This window comes from Triturus cristatus, chromosome 4_2, assembly GCF_964204655.1.
Source record: "Triturus cristatus chromosome 4_2, aTriCri1.1, whole genome shotgun sequence".
NCBI classification, from domain to species: domain Eukaryota; kingdom Metazoa; phylum Chordata; class Amphibia; order Caudata; family Salamandridae; genus Triturus; species Triturus cristatus.
Window position 1 is genome coordinate 928,397,028 of NC_140586.1, and position 15,484 is coordinate 928,412,511.

The following is a 15,484-nucleotide window of genomic DNA, read 5'->3' on the forward strand; positions in this document are numbered from 1 at the left end:
CTTCCGACTGCAGAGGCGCAATCTGCGCATGTCACTGCAAGCCGTGTCCCAACCACTTCTGGATACCGAGAAGGCGCAGTATGCGCATGTCTCTGCGAGAACTGTGTCAACCACTTCTGGATACAGAGGATGTGCATGTCACTGTGAGCAGTGTCTGGACCACTTCAGGCTACAAGGAGGCGCAGTCTGCGCATGTTACTGCGAATAGTGTCTCAGTCACTTCCCGGGACGCTTGATGAAAGATGAGGCGAGATTGGCGCATGATGTCTATGTAAGTCCTATCGAAATCAATTTCCGGCTCCTGAGGAGGCGCAATCTGCCCATGTCATTGTGAGTACTCATGTACTTTCATGGACAATCAAAGAGGCGGTCTTTGACCTCCTCCGTGAAGCGCATGCGCAGAGGCAACGTTAAAGGCAGTGTCTGCAGCCTCTCTGGTCAGCTGGCTCAAGTCCTCAGAGGATCGGCGCAAGGACCCCCCAGGTGGGTCTGAAATGCGGGAAAGGGGCATTGAGTGCAGGGTGGGGAGGATAGTGTAGTCTAATCTGCAGTATTTGGATTGAGTAGGTTTTGAGACAAGGGATGATGAGTACTCGCTCACTTGCGTCCAGTATTGTGGACTTTTGTCCCTTGCATTGCAATTTTTATAGTCCTTACTACTGCTTTAAGTGGGCCGGATCCTGCTGGTGCTCAGCACAGGCAGTTCTAAAAAGCATTTTCTGAGACGGGTCCCACTCGGCCTCACCCTCAGGATGAAAAAAATACATCAACGCTGCAGCAGTTCCACCCTTCACTGACTTTGAGGTAACCTTTGTGTTGCTTATTTATCTTATGCAGCTAACAACCTGTGGGAGGGCAGGTTTGATAAACAGGCGAGGAGGCTGAATATATGTTCCAAAAGGACGGTTTTTATTAACAAAAGTAGAAATGGTAGGTTGTTCGTTATGTATTTCTTCTTGCTCCTCTGTGGATTTGGCTGAGCTTGATGTGGGTTTCAGAGGTTGATGTTCCCGGCTCTTCCTCTTCAGTACAAAGCTGTTTTCCCCGGAGGCTCATAAGAGAGGGAAAGAGGGAGCCGTCAGTTATTGTTCTGAAAATCAATTAGTCAGTCAGTCAGTCATAAGCTTTTATTCGATATGCAAGATATCTTGTAAGCACATAAAAAATACAATAGACACATAAAAATCACAGTTACAAGAAGCCAGTATGAAAAACATAAGAATATAAAAAAGGGCATAAATTTCCCATAATAAATTATCTAAAAAAGAATTAAACAGCTACTGACAATCTCTTGCAGCGAATGAGCCAGGACCACTTTAAAAATTTCGCAATTCCACACACAAAAAGGGGGGAAGTGTCCGTCGTTAAAATGCGCAGGGCCTCAAGGTGACTACGTGTGCCCATATTGCGACAGAGGGGTTTCAACCAGACACCCCTGGGCCTTGCATGATCCGGGCAAGCAAATAAAACGTGTACAATAGTCTCAACCTTGCTAGGGCAACATGCACAATTGGGAGAAATGCGGGGCACAGGTGACCAACTCGATACCAATGCACCTAGGGGGAGGCATCCAACTCTGAATTTGAAATAAAGGGCTCGGTCATAAGGGAGAGTTATCAAGTCCAGGTAGGGTTCAAAAGCCACAGTGTCTTTAATTTGCAAAAAGGCGACAGTCGACTTGCAGTGGTTGGAGGTTGTATTTAGCCGCTCCGCACACCAGTTCCAATAATGCGCCTTGACAACTTCTTTTGTAGGGGCTGAACGTGATGACCAGCAGCCTCCTAGACCGACATTCTCCAAGAGCTTTTTGGTATCTCTAAGCCACTTTATTTTGGCCCAGCCCCCCAGACTCATAATTTCTCCCAAGGCATCAGCATAAGATTTCAATTCTTCACCCCTCCAGATTCTTGTCCATAACAAAAGCGGGCGAAGCTGGGCCTGGTCTTTAATATTTTTGCAGCCCATGTCCAACCGGACAGGTACGGATGGAGTACTCAGGGGAACGGAGATAAGAGATTTCAATAACTTACTCTCCGCTGTCTCTAGATCTTTCAAACAGCAATGGCCCCACAGTTCTGCCCCATACAAGGCTGATGACACTACTTTAGCCTTGTAAATGTCAACTACTGGGGTGAGTGATCTTCTTGGAGAGGCCCTGAACTCCCTCATAAGGGCACCTCCCACTCTCCTATGGCTGAGGACCATTTTATCAATATGACTAACCCAGGACATCCTATCCGTAATCCGGATACCCAGGTAGTCAAATTCGGCTACTTTCTCTAGGGGTGTCGAATTTAGAGTCGGGGGGCGGCCCAGTTTCTTAGGAGGATTTAGGACTAGATATTTTGTTTTATCCACGTTTATTGTTAATCCTCTTGCATCACAGAACTCCTGAAATCGTGTTAGTAATTTCTGGAGACCTTGAGGGGTCTTCGAAATCAGGAGCGTGTCGTCCGCAAATAGCAGGGTGGGGATCCGGACTCCACCGAGACAGGGGGCGTCGGCTGGTTCTTGCTGGAGATGTTTTACCACCCCATTCACATAAAGTGAAAATAGGGTTGGAGCCAAAACGCAGCCCTGCCTTACGCCCCTAGAGACTGGAATCTTCTCAGTAAGTTCACCGTTTTTACCCCAGCGGACCTGGGCAAAGGTATGGGCGTGAAGGTTGATAAGAAGTGACAAGATGTAAGGGGGTAAGCCCAGCTCGAGAAGTACCCTCCAAAGATCCTCTCGGGGGACTAGGTCAAAGGCAGTCTTCAGGTCTATAAAGGCCAAATAAAGGCTGCCCTTGCCCAGTTCCACCACCTTCCACCCCAGTAATATCAGCCTAAACACCTGCTCAATTGTCCCCATTCCGACCCGAAAACCTGCCTGAAAGTCTGAAAGAATTTTATTCTCCTCCACCCAATGGAGGATCCTTCCGAGGATAGCTTTACCTGCTATCTTTTGGGTGGAGTCGATCAGACTTATGGGTCGGTAATTACCTGGAGCTTCCCTGCACCCTTTTTTATAAACTGGGACCACCACCGCCCCTTTCCAGGATTCAGGTACTGCCCCTCCCATCATGATGTCGTTAAGTAGCGCTGCTATGACCCGTGCCCATTCAGCTGGGTATGCCCTCATAAGGTCTCCCGGGAGGCCATCGGGACCCGCAGCCTTGCGTGGGGCTACCCACCCTATAACCCCCTCAAGTTCTAGCGGAGTAAAGAGGTCGTAGGCATGAGGTTCAATTATATGCGTAAGAGCCATCCCCGCATTACAATCCCCTTCTGGAGGGAGGTATAAAGACCCAAAGTGCTTTACCCAGCTTTGTGGCGGGATGTTACAGGGTCTCATAAGTGCATCGGGGTTTTTCCGTGCACTTATAAGTTTCCAAAATGCCCTTGGGTCTCTACTTTTGCTGGCCTGGAGCAGGTCATCCCAATATTTATCTTCCCACTCCCTCCTGGCTAGTTTAAGAGAGTTATTGTAGGCCCTCCTTGCTTCCTGTATCTCAAGACGGGACTTAGCTTTAATCGCCTCAACTAACTTAGCCTTAAGAACCCTACATGGTTGGGAATACCAACCCTCAGGGGGTTTTTTAGAGAGTTTATTACCCAATTTATTATGATGAAGGGTAAAGACATTAGTCAAGGCATCAGTCAGGGAGACAAAGAGCCCACTCACTCTACCCACACCTTCCGACGATGTTCCAAGGTTTAGTACTGTATGGTTTAGGAGAGATTTTATTTCTTCTACCTTCCCCTCTGATAAAACCAGTTTGGCCCATTTAATTCGCCTGCCACAAGGGGAGACTTCCGATACCTCAGGTGGTGCTGCTACTTGATTTATAGGGACCTTACTTGAGTGACGCCACCACTGAGCCATACTTAAAGAAAGCGGGTTATGGTCGCTTTCAACCGAGGGGACCACCTGCATGTCCCTTACATAGGGCCAAAGACACACGTCTACTAAGAGATAATCTAACCTAGAGGTATGTCCGGGCCTATTATACGTGTGAGCACCCAGCCTATCCGAGGGTGTCCTCCCATTAACAGCCCTTAGATTGAATTCAAGGCTCAGGGAGTATAACTGAAGCGCCACTTCTGACCACCTCTTGATCGGTGGGATTTCCAGAGCCGGAATCCCCCACCTAGTGTCCTCCTCTTCTTGGTCGAGGGAGACGTCCGAACCCAAAGGCTCGAACGTACAGTTCATGTCACCTGCAACCAGTGTACAAGACTTATGTGGGGTGTTGTTTAACAAAGTCTCGAGTAATGATATTATAGGAGACTTTCTCCCGCCCACGGTTCCCCGGGCATAAACATTATAAACGTTTAAAACAACTCTCCCCCTTCGGTCTATTAAAGTTATGTTTTGAATGTCAGGAGAACCTGTGGGGAAATCCATAATTCTGCAATCGAGAGATGCCGCAACCCAGATAAGGAGGCCACCGGCTGGAGGCCCCCTCCCTGAAGTTGAGACATGCGCAGAGGAGAAATAGGAGGAAAATGGTAGGTTGTTCGTTATGTATTTCTTCTTGCTCCTCTGTGGATTTGGCTGAGCTTGATGTGGGTTTCAGAGGTTGATGTTCCCGGCTCTTCCTCTTCAGTACAAAGCTGTTTTCCCCGGAGGCTCATAAGAGAGGGAAAGAGGGAGCCGTCAGTTATTGTTCTGAAAATCAATTAGTGCCAAGTACCCTCACCACACCTGGAAGTGCCTTTACAAACTAGGGCTTTCGGTCGTCTTTCCTTGTGCTGGGTTTGAGGGGGTTACAGTGCTCCTAGGAAGTCTATTAGTGCCATAACTGAAGTGCAGCGGGAAATTAGGTTCGTTTACATGTCACGCTATTAAGTAAGTCGCTCTAATAAAGTAAGTCACACTATTTAGTAAAATGAGGCACGCTAGTAAAATGAGGCACGCTAGTACAGTGAGGCACGCTAGCAAAGTAAGTCACGCTAGTAAAATGAAAGTGCCACTTGTACAGGGAAAACATAAGTATACGGGCGCGCAATATACACACGGTTACTACTGAGGCAGGATCCCTCTCTCCGCTACCCGTGCCCTTTTCCGTGCCTGCCACCCGCCTCCCTCGTACCCTCCCCCTGGTCCCTCGAGACGCTACCACTCACCGGCCCTGCCGCAACTCTCCTGAGTTGAGGCCGCTCTCCAGCATCCTCCGGCGGACACCACCACTCTTCACACCAGCGTTTATCCGGTTCCTCGTCTCCTTCTTCCAGGGCGTCTTCGGGTTTCCTTCGTGCGTTCTCCCGTTGTGTCCGTCTTCTCTCTTCTGCCTTCCTTCTCCCAACTCCGTTCCTGCTGCTTCCTCATCACCGGTCCCAGGCTCCCTCCCCTCCTGTATGATTTCCGCCCTTTTCATCGGGCGGCTGCCAGACCTTCTGGGGTTGTGCCCGCCTACTTCCGGGGTCACGTCGACGTCTCGCTGTGGAGAGACATGATAGGGGAATGGATATCGTAGTCCTTCATGGTCCTTCCTATTCCGATAGTTGGAAGGAGTATGAGTCCTACGGGGAAGATCCTCCCATGGCGTTATACAGGTGGGCCCCTCGTGCATTTTCTCACATCCATTGACAAAGCCAATAGTACTGGCTCCTTGTAAGTCTAATGCTGCTTGCTGTGTTATATATCTGGATACAATGACAGAAGCAGCAACATACCAGTTGGGCGGCACACTAAGCTAAGCACAGATTTTCAGCTTACGTGTTTAAAGCTGTGCCATTAATTACATCGGCCATGCCCCTTTGAGAGACTCCACCCCCCACCCCCCCCCCCCCCCCACTGAAAGCCCTGTGGATTAGTATAGGGATGAGTGGTGGACATGTGAGTCTGTTGGATTGAATAGTTGTATTTTTTCCACGTACTTTTAATTTGTCTGAATCCGACTTTAGTAGAGACCCAACAAAGTTTCATAAAACCCATCTGCACTAGATACAATGCTATTTTAACTCTCAATTTAATTACGCTGTGCAGGTCTCCCACCAAGTACATTTGTTTGCTATACATTGTTTAAGTCTTTGAAGAGTTTTTAAAAGTTGTTTTAAAAATGCATAAATCTAACAATCATAAATTCATGTATTTTTATTTGTCAATTTTAATTTACTATGTCTATAATGAGTTTTAAAGCAGTCCTTAAAGTATAAATAAAACTATATCATATTATGTATTTGTATTTGTGTTTGTTGACCTCAGTTGATGTCTGAATCAAATACAATTTTGAATTTGAATTTTGATTGAATAGGATAATGGAGGGATAGAAGAGGGAAGAGTCTAGAAAGTGTGATTTGGGAGAGCATAGTAGTAAGATGAGGTTTTTGATGAGTACAAAGGATAGATGGAGGAGGGAAGAGTCTCTGGAAAGGGATTAGGTAGATCATAGTAGTAAAATGAGGTTTGGGATGAGTCAAAGGAGGGATACATAAAGGAAGAATTCAGAAAGGATTGTTTGGGAGATCATATTAGTAGTGAAGTTTGGGGTGAGCCAGGAGGGCTAAAGGAGGGAAGAGTCTAGAAAGGGTTATTTTGGAGTTGTGTACAATCTAGCTCAGGGTGTGTTTGATCCACTCTTAATTTCTTAACTGCTCTTGGTGGCTTGTGATACTTCATGATAGCATGTATTGTACTTAATGTACCGCATGTCGTGCCTGAGATCAAGCCTGTACGTGGCACAGTAGAAAGGTTTCAGTTTATTTAGCCAGAATGAAGTAAGAAGTGCTGGAAGTGCTTGAAACGTTAAGCAGTTACACTGCTTGCAGCAGCCAATAAGACCAGACACCTTCTCTATTATTATTTTGCAATTTTATATAGCGCAGACATGGCCCCAAGGCACCAGAGCGCTTTATAATAGCAGCAGGAAGAATGAGTTACAGCTGTAATTATTAAACTCGGGTGTTTACATCGGATGATGCTTGCAGGAGTTACCACATGAGATAATTACAGCAGTTTGTCAAAGGTCACACACAGTTACAGCATCGATTTAGGTGGTGGGATCACATAACAGAGGTAGTTCGGATCCTGGTGGAGAGAGTATTAAGTATGGTTGAGGGTGATTAACCAAGGTGTCTGTCAGCTGAGAGGCAATTGGGGTCCTGTTAGAAGGTGACAAGACAGGTGTTTAGGTGGCGGGAGGGAGGCAGAGAGGTCCAGATTCTTGTGTAACTACCAGAGAATTACTGGCTCATGTATCGTTCTCGACTGAAGGTGGGAGGGCTCCAGGTCCTGGGATTGGGCATTTTTGAAACCCCTATTTTCTCCTGAGATTTTCAGTTTCTCGTTTAGACAGGAGTGTTAAGAGGAGTGCAGCGCTCTGTGGGTAATGCTGGCGGTTTTGATTTGGACCCATGGTTAAATGGCAGGCCATTGGAGGGTGAGAAGAGCAGGGGAATTGTAGTAAAATTTCTCGAGACCTAAAACTAAGTGTGCTGCTGCATGTAGTGTTGCTCTATTTATATTTTATTTTTAGAGACCAGACTGGTATCCTGGCGCTAGTAGCAGCAATTATTTGCATGAGGAGAGAAAATTAAGAACTGCATCACAACATAAGCATTCACTTATTAAGGAATTCCTGAATAGTCATTATTTTGGGAACAGCAAGGTCTCCAAAAGGCTTTCTTGAATTCCAACAAATCTGTCAAGGCTCTTAGATTGGACTGTAACCAGTTCCAAAACTGCAGCTTTCACTGTGAAGGCCAACACCCTTGTCGACCCTTTCGGAACTCATATTCCTGAATAACATTTGCATTTGCTGACTGAAGGGCCCTCCCCGGGACATATATTCTCAGTTTATACTGCAGCGATACTAGACCCTTCTTCTGTAAGGCTTTGAACACAGTGCACATGGATTTGAATAAAAGCCTTTGCTCCACCGATAGCCAATGAAGTTTCCTGAGAGTATTGAAGGCTGAAGATCCCCGTGCTCTATTCAGAGTTAGTTTAGCTGCAGCCACTTCGACTATGTATAACCTCTTAATCAGGGGCTCCCAAAAGAAGAGCTTTACAGTAGTTCAGTCTACTGATGATAACACTCCGCTCAATTAAAGCTTTAGCATGAGCAGATAGATCTGGAAACACTTTTCTGAGGCCACAAAGCAATGCAAAGCAGACACTAGAGGACACCTCAGTCTCGGTATGTAATGGCCACAGATTTGAGGGAGGTGACATCGGGATCTTATTCGCCGAACAGCACTGAAATTCTGTAGTCCCCATTTACTTTAAGGGAGTTTGCACTCATACATTGTACAATATCCACTAAACCGGTCTGAGAAGTTGTTATATCATCCAGTTGATTATTTTCAGGAGATAGAATCAACTGCATGTCATTTGCTTAGTTATATACATATATTAAACAGCACAGGACTAAGTGCTGATCCTTGTGGTACCCTAGGTTTAATACACCTAAAGTCTGATTGAAACAGGTAGTGCCACAGCCTGACAACGATTTTGCAGATAGGATTTTATCCACTTCCATACGGTCCCATCAACAACCAAATCCGCAAACCTTGTCAGCAGAGTGTGGTGTTTGACCGTATCAAAGGTGGCCGACAAGTCCAAGAAGACAAGCACCGTAGACTAGCTATTGTCTGTCCATATATGGATGTCGTCCATAGCAGTCACTAGTGTTGTCTCCATTCCATGGCCAGGTCTAAAGCCAAATTGTTCTTCCTCAAGCAAGGAGTAGGATTCCAAGTAGGGGGCCCCACTGAAATAACGCTCCAAGATCTTAATCGGGAAGGGAAAGAGGGAGCTAGGCCTGTAACTTCTCAAGACTGCCTGAGCTGCAGAAAACATCTTCAGCAGAGGCGTAACTACAGCCTTCTTCCAGCTACGTGGCACCACACCCGTTGTAGAGATTGATTACAAAGTTATAACACAAAAGGTATCAACTTATCTACCCATTTTTTCCACTGTTTGGGCGACAGAGGAACTAATGGTGATCAAGACATCATGGACAAGGGAGTTAAGAGTGGTTGTTAGACATCCTTGTGAAGATGTGAAGAGCCTAGGACTTTCCCTCTACCCCGTCACCTTACTTAAGCTACCCTTCCTGTCCATTACCATTCTATGCAACTCTTTTTCCCCCATAGGTAATCTGGGTAATCCACCCCACCAGCCTGATTTTCAAGTAATCCAGTACTCTTGATAGTGTTCACCTTCAACGTGTTGGCCATCAAGGCTCTAAGTATTACTTTTAGTGGGAGTGGAATTAAATACACATAGACCTCATTGGATTAATATTTAACGTCAGGAATGAAGAGAATATGCCACAAAATAGACACTGCTGTATTAAATGGCGTACATGTTAATAATGCTTACAGCTGTTAAATTTTTTATCCGGGAATCCAAATCTGGCTGTGAGGATCACAGTAGCTTTTAATTTATTGTCACTTTATTGAGCATTCTTTTAGACCTGCATTTTTTTTGCTGATATTTTTTTTAACCCTGAAATACATTTCAGGACAGAATAGAGGAAGGTACACAATTGCTTAGTTTTAAATTGCTATATAGCGCAAAGAAAGTAAAATGTGAGATTTGTTTTCTGATTTGTTTATATTCAGAATATTGTACTTAGACTTGTAACTTCACAATTTTATGCTGTAATTCAGTCATTATATTTCTAAGGCTTATTAGACAAGTGGTCTTATTCAAGAAGTTAGAATATATGCATGTTGGAAGTTGGGACAAAAAATCACATATCTACACTACTTCAATCAAACCTTAGCCTGTGTAATGTCCGAAACTAATAATAATACAATTAACCTCTTTCTTTCAGCAGCTAATGAAACAGTTATCAAAGCTGAGATCCTGCTAGAAGCATAAAGTTGGAAGTTTACCCATGCTACTGAAGTTTGAAAAGGAGAATTCACTGAAATGGACAGATTGACAAGAAAGCAGATGCAATGCACCTGTATACACTGTGGGAAATGCTTTACCATCTAGGACTGTGTCCTTAGGTATCAGATTTGCCACGTTAAAGCAACTCATGCCTTCAACCTGTGCTATATCTGAAGATCACATCAAACATCAGGGATTTTCTGGAAGTGATTGAAACATGCTTTTGCGATAGAACTAGTCTAATCATATACAACAAATCACATACATCACCCTGGAATCGGCTTTGTTCGTGCCATGGCATGTATGCAAAATCATACCCAATCTACAACTTTACAGAGAACCTATAACTGTACAGACTGTGAGAAAAGCTTCAATCGCACCTCTGAGCTGTACCGGCACCTGAAAACTCATACTGGAGAGAAGCCATATCAGTGTACTCAGTGTGAGAAAAGCTTCATTCAATGGTCGGACCTTTGCAGACATCAGAGAATCCATACTGGAGAGAAACCGTACAAGTGTCCAGATTGTGATAAATGGTTCACTCGCAGTGGAGATTTGTGCAGGCATCAGAAGATTCATACTGGAGAGAAACCCTACCAATGCACAGAGTGTGAGAAAAGCTTCAATCAGAAGTCTGCTCTGTACAGTCACATGAGGGTTCATACTGGGGAGAAACCATACCAGTGTACGGAGTGTGAGAAAAGCTTCAGCGTGAGCTCAAATCTATGCCAGCACCAAAGGATCCATTCTGGGGAGAAGCCGTACCAATGTACAGAGTGTGAGAAAAGTTTCACGCGTAGTTTAAACCTATGCCAGCATCAAATGATCCATACCGGAGAGAAGCCCTATCAGTGCACAGACTGTGGTAAAACCTTTGGACGAGCGTCGTATCTGAAGCGGCATGAGCGATCTCATACGAGGGAAAGACCGGACCAATGAACTGGTTGTGATAAAAGATTGACAGAGAGCTCTGGTGTGTGTAATCCTCAGAGGGGGCATAATATATAGAATCCGTATCAGTTTACTGTTTGTGAGGACAGTCTTGTTAAGAGTGTTGAGCTAAACCAGCGCGATAAAACCCATACTGTGGACATTAAACATGAGATACAATAATATTAGTTCATGAAGTTCGAGGAAAAACTTCACAAGAAGCTCAGTTGTGAGCAAGCATCATGTGATTTACACATCGAAGAAGCTCACTAGTGAGCAGAATTTATTGTACACAGGAAACGTAGCATGATTTCAAAGTAGCAAAAAAACATACCCCAATGTTACGAAAGCACCAATCATGGTAATAGTTCCAAGTGAGACGAAAGATAAGGACATTTTCATAAGGTAAAATGATTGTGCCAATTGTATAAAGTGCAATAAAAGCATTAGAAACCATGCAAGCTTTTCTAGACCTAGGACCTCTAATTGTACATGTTAAAGAGACCATGTTTAGTGCAATGCAGATACTAAGAAGAGTTAACAATACACATTATTAACAAGAATATGCATTAGCGATAAAGGAAAAGGATTAGCTTAATTCCGGTGGTGTCTATTGCACACAATGCACCCTCCGTGTTGATAATGACTTGGTGAGGAATGGAAACACCATCTTATAAGCGCAAAAAAGAAACCATTCATTTGCATACTTGGCAAGCTCTATTAGTTTTGTAATTTTTTTTTTAGCCATGTTGTACACCAGCATGATTGGTGTGCAGCATTGTGGTGGGAAAAAGCAATATGACAAAACTACATTTTTTTTAGTTTATGTAAACGATTGTGAGGTTACTTAAAACCATTGCAATAAAAGTTGTACAAGGTGATACATATTCACATAGAAAGACAATTAATAATTCCAATAATATCTTTACAAGTCAATTAAAAATATGACAAATAGTAAAAAACTGGTAAGAGTCACAGCTTTAAGGTCGGAAACGCTATTGTACAGAAGAGCATTTCAATTCATGTGTCTGCCTTCAAGGGGATTTGATTTGAAAGTCAACAAGTCTGCCCCTGCTAATGATGATATGGCCGTTGAATAATAACTTATATATTTACATAATATGACACAGTTACACAGTAAGACACAGTTAATAATTCCAATGATAAAAACTTTTTAGGTTCAATTTAAAATATGTCAAGTAGTGAAAAACAAGTATAAGTCACTACTTTAAGGCTGGAAGTGCTATTGTACAGAAGAGCATTTCAGTTTGTTAGTCTACCTTCAAGGGGATTTGATTAGAAAGTCAACAAGTCTACCCCTGGTACTGCCTTGGGAAACGCTATGTTGTTCCTAAAGGATGAAATGGCCACTGAATGATAGCTTATATCGGCGGCACTGAACAAATGACGTTTTCTGTAGTCTTTGCTCCACCTTTAACAAAAATTTGACGAAACTGCAATTTAACTGAGGGTCCCCTGGGTCAAAACATGCAAAAATTGCTTGTCTTTTTGTTTGAATTCCTCTTTGGTTGAAAGCCTTGATTAATAGTCGTTTTCTTTCTGCCATTACAGTATTACAGGAGCAAACCAAGTGCAGCAGATCTTCCTTGCAGCTCCCACAGAGTCGACAGGTGGCAGGTAGATTTCCGCATAGCCGAGGTGCCATGTGTTCTTTAACTGGTAATAGCCCCAGCCGATATTTTAAAAACTGCTGCTTGATAAAAGCTTGGTAAACCGTGGCAAAATAATCCTTTTTTTTTTTAAATCTATTTTATTGAATTTTGTACTTTTCCATATTGCTCAGAATTTGCAAGTACAGTCATTGTTGTTCTTTTTGGTACATACAGTTGGTATGGTACATTATACATCAGCAAGTCTCTATTACACTTCAGGCGGTAATATAGTTGTTATACTGATCTTGGTACTCAATATTTTTACTTAAAAACACGAGGATCCCTGCTGCTAGTGTAGAGGCCTTATTGTCCTTTGGACTGTGCTTAATATTACATACCCACTACTGACTGTAGTTGCACTTGTTTAAATACAGATGAAGTAATAGTACAGGTTCATGTAACTGACATATTGGCATTAGTAGATTAACAAGAAAAGAAAAATGCAAAAAAAACAAAGAACTCGTGAAAACACTTGCTCAGCCCATAGTGCTCCCTCGCTTCCCTGCATAGATCTTATATGCTGTTTCTGTGTTTGCTGACTGCTCGTTGCCCCTCCGCTCCCAGCGTGTAAATCAGTTCACTAATACAGCCAGTGTGCAATTGCTAGTGAATAGATGTCGTGGTGCATACACAGTTGCAGCATGCATGCATGGTGCCTACCTACGGCTTACTCATCAGAGGAGTCCTGTACAGCCGTATCCATACTCCGCTGTAGCTCAGTATAGAGAGCATCCTAATATGTTCCAATGGGAACCTGTCACAATCCCAGGGCTTCCTTGGGCCAAATGCGAGACTTTCCGCCTTGGCCCATGCGAGCAATGAGCTACCCCAGGCCTTTACATGAGGGGGGTCTGGTGCTTTCCATCTTTTAGTTATCAACCTCTTGGCCACTACCAATTCTAAATCTAGGAACCTAGATGTTACTTTGGTGTTAGGTGTTCTGCGGAATTTGTGTAGTAGGTATGTTGGCAAATCGAAAGGCAATTCCCGCCCAGTACAAGTGTACAATATAGTAGCTACTTCGCTCCTGTATGAGCCAAACCGGGCGCAGCCCCAAATCAAGTGTATCAAGTCAGCCCCCCCGCTCATCACACCTAGGGCTCTTTGCGTCCTCTGGACTGAAATATTGATTAATTTTTGCCGGTGTGAGGTATGCCCTGTGAATTATATATAACTGTATTTGTCGGAACCGCATGTTCCTAGGTATGCGTGTCGGATTCCCAAGCACCTGAGCCCACTCTGCGTCTGTGAATTGGTGGCCTCGGTCTTCCTCCCATTTGTGGCGGAGTGCATCGAGGCTTATCGCTGCGTGAGTCCTGAGCGAGGCTGCGAACCAGCGCATGAGGTGCCTACTCTGTCCCATGCCATGTAGGTATTGTATAGTGAGGTGTGATCGTGGTTCTGTGGTGATGTCCCCCCATTTGGCTGTGAGTGTGGCTGTCAGTGATCAGTGTACTAGAAACTGTCCCGGCGGGAGCCTCTCCTCCTCTATCAAAGATGTATATGGTATGAGTGTCCCCTCGCGATACAGGTCTCCAAGCGTTTGGATGCCTTTCTTTTGCCTTCCCCTGATTGCCTGTGCTGTGAGTACTGTCTGTCCACTAGGGGTGACACTTGTGGCAAAATAATCTTGTTGGGCAATAGACCTGTGATTATTTTATGTCATCCAACCATGTTCCCTTCTTTCTAATGTGGCTTTATCTTCAATAGCTGATTGAATTTTAAGTGACTTCTTAAGTGGCAGAACTACAAGGAAGCGTCTTTATCGTAGCAACTGTATCATTAAAAGTCAACCGTTGCAGGCCACCACATATTCTTAACTGCGATGTTTACTGCGTCACAAGCATTACTCCAGTAAAAGGAGAAATGTTCTATAGTTAACTTCAACCCACAAGGTTCATACCTTCAAAGAATGGCTAACGTTCCAAACACAGCAGAAGCTGTAAAATAGCAAAAATAATTTGATAAGTAGAACTAAGAGGAAAGAAAATATCAGTCTAAAAGATATTGGGAAACAGAAATAACAGCAGATGCCTTTTGGTTATTAGAATCATAAGTTATAACAAAGTCTGTGTGCTCATAGAAGTTGTTATGCTTAATCCATACATTTTTAGTCATGGTCCTAAAGATGGAAGGTGTGGGCCATCATGGGCTCCAAAACCTGTAGCCTACAGCCCACACACTCTTCTCTACAGAACACAAATAATCACTTTGAGTCAATTCACAGCCCTCTAAAAGAAATTAAACTTAAAAATGAGAGGTTATTTTTCGGCTGCTCGGCGCTGTATCTGTGGATCAAATGATTTCCTAAAGGTTTAGAGCAAACAAGGAAAAAAGATAACCGTAGATTCTTCACATCATTTTACGCAATTGGTACTATTATATTTGCAGGTTACATGCAGATTTATGCACTGGGCACAACAATCGTACATTGCACCCCAGGATATAAATATGACTACCCTGTGTCATGTTAAAGAACAAACACCTTTGCATTCTAGAAAAGCATGGACTGGCTGTTCTTGGCTAAAGGAGAAATAACAAGACCCATAACGAAACCCTGTCAATCACCTTCCAACAAAAGACACATTAACATCACTCCAATGGTGGTTTTCATTTTTTTTCTATTTTCAGAGATTGAATAAACAATAGAACACACAATACGCAATGTGGCGTACATATCTTGTGACTGTGTACTGCTTGAACTTATTAGCATAGGTTTATGCCTTTGTAAATCAGCTTAGACCCCACAAGCTAAGATCTTTTACAAGAATATTTGTGTTGGAGAATTAAGCAACCCAGCATCTGTACCGCAAGGGCACGATGGTGCAACCCGTATCATCATCTCTGAGACTATGGCGCTTGATAAAGTGAATGTTAACTGTGCAATGAAAGTTGCTGTGTGTGCATGCTTGCTTCTGGGCATTCCTTGTGCATGATACAGATTGCTGGCAGGATTGTTCTGCTGTGTTCCTGATCCTCTGTTTCTAGTGCTTCCCTCTTAGTAACGCCATCTGCTGCTCTAGCACTCTTGTGTAAAGAAACTGATACTC

At 43.8% G+C, this 15,484-nt stretch overlaps 1 protein-coding gene across 1 annotated transcript; it reads left to right on the forward strand.

Moving 5' to 3' along the window:
- Positions 1 to 35: 35 nt before the first annotated feature.
- Positions 36 to 15,110, forward strand: LOC146835433 (uncharacterized). Its single transcript, XM_085602997.1, has 2 exons — positions 36 to 483; positions 9,773 to 15,110. Exon 2 carries the CDS (start codon positions 10,126 to 10,128, stop codon positions 10,768 to 10,770), a length of 645 nt encoding a protein of 214 aa, XP_085459123.1. The 5' UTR covers positions 36 to 483; positions 9,773 to 10,125; the 3' UTR covers positions 10,771 to 15,110.
- Positions 15,111 to 15,484: the final 374 nt, after the last annotated feature.

Excerpts from the sequence above, each read along its gene's own strand:
- LOC146835433 (XM_085602997.1), top strand. The coding sequence starts at position 10,126 with ATGGCATGTATGCAAAATCATACCCAATCTACAACTTTACAGAGAACC.